This window comes from Stylophora pistillata, chromosome 12, assembly GCF_964205215.1.
Source record: "Stylophora pistillata chromosome 12, jaStyPist1.2, whole genome shotgun sequence".
Taxonomy (NCBI): Eukaryota; Metazoa; Cnidaria; class Anthozoa; order Scleractinia; family Pocilloporidae; genus Stylophora; species Stylophora pistillata.
Window position 1 is genome coordinate 20,753,869 of NC_142530.1, and position 5,953 is coordinate 20,759,821.

Below are 5,953 nucleotides of genomic sequence, written 5' to 3' on the forward strand. Positions count from 1 at the left end.
ATCATGTATATGTTTTGGCATTTTTACACCTGCATTTCGGTTAAGTTACATTACAGAGAACGATGTGAGTTTTGCTCCCAAAGGTTTGCAAGTATCTTACGAATAAAAACCCTTTTTTTTTCGACAAATAATGTCTTGCCTGTGTGGCTGAGGATGACTTTGGGCGGTAGATGATAAGAAGGGCGGCTGGGCGCATATATGAGTGGGGTCTTCAGAAGCTTCGTCGTTCATCTTTGCGGTTCCGCCGCGCAACCCTCAAAAGTGCACGGCACAGAACCACCAGTGGCGCAGGCCCATAAAAATTCCTGTATTTCCCTAAGATCAATTTATTGATAAATGATAATTTGAGAAATCACCATGCACCCACCTTTTTCGTAATTTCCCCCCATTTTCATTACCCTCGCCTCTGAAATCCTGCTCTCTAAACAAAGCTTCTCCACAATAGTTATTTGTTTCTTTGTCTGCATAAATAATGCCTGTTTTATTAAAGCTCCTATATCTATTGTGATTCTTGTTGATATGCTATTGTTTGGTTGTTCCTACTGAGAACTCTCGAATATTTTCATCATTATACCAGAGACTTAAGCAAGGCAGCATATATCGAATATACGAAATCCCATGCATGGTGGATCATTTTCTTTTCATCCCTTAAACTTCTTACTCGTCTTCCTGAATCTGGTCTAACAGGCGCTTTCTTAATCCGGCAAAAAGGTATTGTTCCTGACCTATAAATGGGCGGAGCTCAATAGGTACCTATGATGCTTGAACAAATAAATATTGTTAAAGGAAAAAAACTGAACCATAATTCCGAAAATGTGTGGGGGGTATAAATTCATCGGCTTTTAGAGGTGAATGTGCAGGCGCGCTAAACCACGTAATAGTGAGCATGAAGAATCAGAATTTCGAACAAGACACGAGGCTCTCTTCAAGCCAACTCTTTCTGCTGTTTTCTTTGTCATTTGCTTTGTTTGAAGGTAAGAAAATTGATTGCATTACGTTTCTGTTTATTTATTTAATTGTTCCTTTCTTTTCATTTTTCCTCTTAAAAGCCCATTCGTAACAAGACGTATCTCTTGATAACAGAATTACGCTGTGAAAGATTCTTTTACTTTTTCGTTCAGTTATTTGTTAAAACCATGTCTACTATAATTAAGAGTTGTGGCACAATCGTCATCAAGGAGTAAAATCTTTTGCAGCGTGACGACTCTGTTACTCTTACCAGGTTTGATATGAAAAGAGTCTGGTAATTTTGAATAAGTACCAGTCAGAGATCTTGCAAGCTAAGTGTAAAAATTATAGTATCACTTTAAGTTGTATTGTCAAATTCGGCAAAGTAGTTTTCCCCTTATTGTTTCAGAGCGCTTGAAAAATATGACTTTTTTTGTGGCTCTCAACCCCTACTTTGGCTGTATTCTTGCTCAATGGCTTCTGACAATTCTTCTAAATGGTGATTTTCTGACCATGGTCAGAAAAAAGGATACCCTTTCATGATATCTGAACTAACGAAGCAACGGTTGGATTTCCTAGTGTCAATTGGATCGTATAGTGAACCACAATATGACACTAAATCAGTAATTTTCCAAAACATAAGAAGCGTAAATTGTATTAAGGGCTGCATTGTGATTGAATCGACCCAAGATCTTTTTGCGCATATCGAATTATCGTGCAAACGAGACACCCTTTACCCAAGCAATCAATTACAAAAATTGTATTATGTTTGTTTATTTATTCAGTTCTTTTTTGGTTTATTGCTGTTTTTCCAATTGAAAATTGCCTATTTTCTTTTCATGTGTGCGTTCGATCTTTCTTTATGCAATTTTATATGCTGCTCTTCGCCGAATGTAGAGCAAAAAGTTCTGTCTTTAAAGCATCGTTGGCTTTCATCGCAGCGTTAAATACTTTTCAGCTACGTTCCTAATTATTCAGTTTCTAAGAATACCTGTAACGCTCCAGTTTCTGCATGTGGCAGCTACTCTTTCCACCCTTTTATCTTCCTCTTCTTCCCACTCCTTTATCCTATCATCTTCCCACATCTAATGATCCAATAAGTAATTCATTCGTTTGAAAGATTCATTTATCCATTGTTCTGTGAATTAGATGTGTCATCTGCACCCACCACGAAATGTGAAATAAAGGCTTCTTGTTCAGCGCCAGCCGGTTGCCAAATCACCAAGGAAATCACAGTTAATCCAGGAGCAAAGATACCAACCAACTGTGCCATAACCGTGAGAGGAACGGAAAAAATCCTGACCTGGCAGCAAGCAAAACAGCGAATTGTTAGAAAAACGGGCCCATCAGATTTGGTTCTACATAAAGTGGGGGAATCAAATAATGGGAAGTATGTGTGCCAGTGCACCGCTGTACATTTTACACGTAAGTAGCTCCTCGTTTAATTGACTTCACAGCTTCCCCAAGAGGCCGTGTTCCTGTCTTTGTTCAATTCCCATGTAAGAGAGAATCATAAGTTATGCCTGTAAATTTTAACCACCTCAACCTCATCTTTATCAAAAATAAGACACAAAAAGCAGTGATAAACATATTGAACTTGCACATTCATCATTTGGTCAAGTGTTTCAGAGACTTAGCATCATGGACATCGCTTGAAATGGGGCTTAGGGAGAAAAGAGAATAGCTTTGTAGATTGCTTAATTATTTAACTTTAATTAGTTTAGTGTTGATTCTTCAACTGAGTAACGTAACATCCTTATTATATCCAGGTGCTGTTGATCTTCTTCGGGGAAGTAGTTCCCCCAATATTATATCAAAAGACAAAAAATTGGAATTGGAATGCGTTTTCTCGGCTTGGCCTCTACCTGCTGTTGTCAACTGGTACAAGGATAAACAGCCAGTCATTGACAGGGCACGTTTACCGATGATGAACGGAACCAAAGGCATTTATCAATCTCTGGAGAAGATATGGCTCAATGAAAAAGAAGCGATTCGTAGTGTCCTTCGTTTTCCATCAGGAAGCGAGGAACACGAAGGATTCTACACCTGCATTTCAGCAAATGGTATTCAAGGCTGGTCCAGCAATATTTCCTACATGGTGCAATTGATATTTATTTGTAAGTGTTCAAGTCAAAACTTGAAGGTTCGAAGAATATATTTTATATAAAACTAAGAGTATTTCAGCAAATGATATTCAAGGCTGGTCCAGCAATATTTCCTACATGGTGCAATTGATATTTATTTGTAAGTGTTCAAGTCAAAACTTGAAGTTTCGAAGAATATATTCTATATAAAACTAAGAGTATTTCAGCAAATGGTATTCAAGGCTGGTCCAGCAATATTTCCTACATGGTGCAATTGATATTTATTTGTAAGTGTTCAAGTCAAAACTTGAAGGTTCGATGAATATATTCTATATAAAACTAAGAGTATTTCAGCAAATGGTATTCAAGGCTGGTCCAGCAATATTTCCTACATGGTGCAATTGATATTTATTTGTAAGTGTTCAAGTCAAAACTTGCAGGTTCGAAGAATATATTCTATATAAAACTAAGAGTATAGGCATGATTTTAGAATCGTTAATTTTTTTATTTAATTTTTTAATATGCTGCTACAGACAATTAGAGTTTCCATCAAACTCTTTCATGCTTCATAAGCAAGGGTATTCAAACTCGGGTAAATCCTCTCACATTGTCGCATCCAAGTAGGAGCACGATGCTTAATTGAGAGCGGTTATTCTCAAAATACAAAAACGATCATCTTTTAAAAAACGAAACCTTCCAGACCTGCTGTTATACACCGAGACGCTTTCATCAGCGAGGGATAATTCTGTCAATGTTAGCTTGGTTATGATTTCTTTCGAACGATGTATAGCGAAAAATAGCACTCCAAATTGACCAGATTAGATTATTTCCAACGAATAATCATGGTTTTAAGCATCTTTTTCAATTTCGTGGAAACACAGGTCCTCTACCCCAGGCTCCGACCACTTCATCGTCCGTGGTCTCTGCAAGCAAGCTGTCTAACGTCAGCCTGACGTGTTTGATTGATAGCGACGAGAGTGGCTGCCCAGATGACCTGTACTGGTATAAAAACAACGACCGAGTTCCTTTGGCGAGCAGTAACAAGTACAACATAGTAGTGAAACCCACGCACAGCAAATGCAAGCAGGAATTTATCCTGACTATTTATAACGTCACCGAGGAGGACAAGGGAAAGTACAGCTGCCATTGGATGTGTGAGTATGAGAATACTACAAAAGCATCCATTGTCTTGAAAGTTTCCACTGGATCAACAACAGGTAAATATAGATATGTTCAGCATTGAGTTCAAAGTGATAATTTACAAGAGAAAGCATCTTTGATAGGTAGTAACAGCACTCAAAGTGTTCTGGAGCGTGGAGGGTGCGAAATGTCACATTAAAAAGATCTTGTAGTTGATCCAGAATGTTATTGCGTGCGTGTATCACGTATTTATCTTTACTTAGAGGGGTATCAATTGAGAAAGTAATTATAGCTATTGTTTCCTGTTTTATCATATCATGACTCAGAAAACATCAATTTTTCCTAATATACAAGGTTTCCTAATATACAAGTTTTCCAAATATACAGTACTGTTATTTCAGCAGTGATTTAGCCTACGGCAATGTGACCTTTTTGTTCATTTATTTAATTTTTTTATCCCTTCTCCATCCACCCATTCAAGGTTTCCAATTTGACTGCTACCTGGAAGCAATACTCTACAAATGTTTCTGAAATTTAACTTTTTTGATGTGCAGTTGATATCAAAGCAAGATATCTTACATTTTTTCATTTTGAGTTCTCTCTTTATTCATAGGAAACCTTTATTCATCGTGACGGTCAGAAATAACACGACAGCAATAAATCGGCGACGAAGAAAAAGTCGAATAGAGATTTTTAATTGTGATTAAGAACTTTTAGCCTTTTCCTTTTGCTATCTTTAGTCAACTCAATTTTAGAGTGGGGAAAATATCAATTAAATTAGTAGCTAAGCAAGCTTTCAAGCAGAATTAAAAATTTTCAGTTTATTTTTGGTTAAGGAGTTGCATTTACTGACTGACACTAATCGTTAATGAACTTCATGTTTTCATAAAATATTTAAAAGTTGGAACAATAATTTCTAATGATGAAAAAAAAATTATCCTAATAAATATGTATGAAGAGAGTATGCATTTGTACCCCTGGCGTTTAGACATATTGGAAGGGATACGAGCACATGCATGTCCCTTAGTCCTATTATAGCGCTGTAACTCTTCCGGACCTATTAAAAATTGCGTCATGTTCGATCTTTCTTTATTCCCGTGAAGGATTTGAAAGGAAATATCTCATAAACATGTGTTACAGTAATGGAATAAAGGTGGCTATTCATTGAAGCTGGTGGGAGCGCTGAGTTGGATAACAGGTCGGTTATGCATTCGTACCCATTTAAGCGTGGTTATTGCATGCGTCAAAGTCACGAAGATCAGGCTAAAAGATGTCTGAGTCCTCGAACGCGGTTGACGCGCAAACGCAGTTGACGAGCCACAAAAAGATTAAGTGGCTTTTTTTGGAGTTATGGCTCTCCACTGCCTAAAGCGTCACCGTCTACGAGAGAAAATCGCTCCCTGGTGATCACATGCCCTACTCAAAAATTAAAAATGCTGTTATCATATGGCGCACAATGTCTCAAAGATGCAAATGATTACATATACAACAGGGAAAGAGACTTCCAGTTTGAAATAAAGCCATCATACAGCAAATACTCTCTGTTCGAATACTCCATACTGCACGTGGCTCCGCTTCCTATTTAGTGGCTCACATCGCCATAACCATAACCATATTTAGAGGCCATGAATGGGGTCAATCTCTAACCATCATTAAAGTCAGCAGATGATCTCTCAGATGATCCAGATTATGAAGTAAAACGGAAGCAAGCCGGGTTGCATGTAGACAGTCGGCTTCATTGTAAGCCAAGTACATCTTCTTACGGACCCTTTTATTTACCT

General features: G+C 37.6%; 1 protein-coding gene across 1 annotated transcript; it reads left to right on the plus strand.

Moving 5' to 3' along the window:
* The first annotated feature begins 792 nt into the window (after positions 1 to 792).
* Positions 793 to 5,007, plus strand: LOC111340967 (uncharacterized). Its single transcript, XM_088740488.1, has 5 exons — positions 793 to 974; positions 2,098 to 2,373; positions 2,718 to 3,065; positions 3,914 to 4,249; positions 4,786 to 5,007. The coding sequence occupies exons 1-5, from the start codon at positions 887 to 889 to the stop codon at positions 4,803 to 4,805; spliced, it is 1,068 nt and encodes a 355-aa protein (XP_088596614.1). The 5' UTR covers positions 793 to 886; the 3' UTR covers positions 4,806 to 5,007.
* The last annotated feature ends 946 nt before the right edge of the window (positions 5,008 to 5,953 follow it).

Excerpts from the sequence above, each read along its gene's own strand:
- LOC111340967 (XM_088740488.1), top strand. The coding sequence starts at position 887 with ATGAAGAATCAGAATTTCGAACAAGACACGAGGCTCTCTTCAAGCCAA. Across the intron at positions 975-2,097 it reads GTCATTTGCTTTGTTTGAAG|ATGTGTCATCTGCACCCACC; the intron begins GTAAGAAAATTG and ends TCTGTGAATTAG. Across the intron at positions 4,250-4,785 it reads TTCCACTGGATCAACAACAG|GAAACCTTTATTCATCGTGA; the intron begins GTAAATATAGAT and ends CTTTATTCATAG.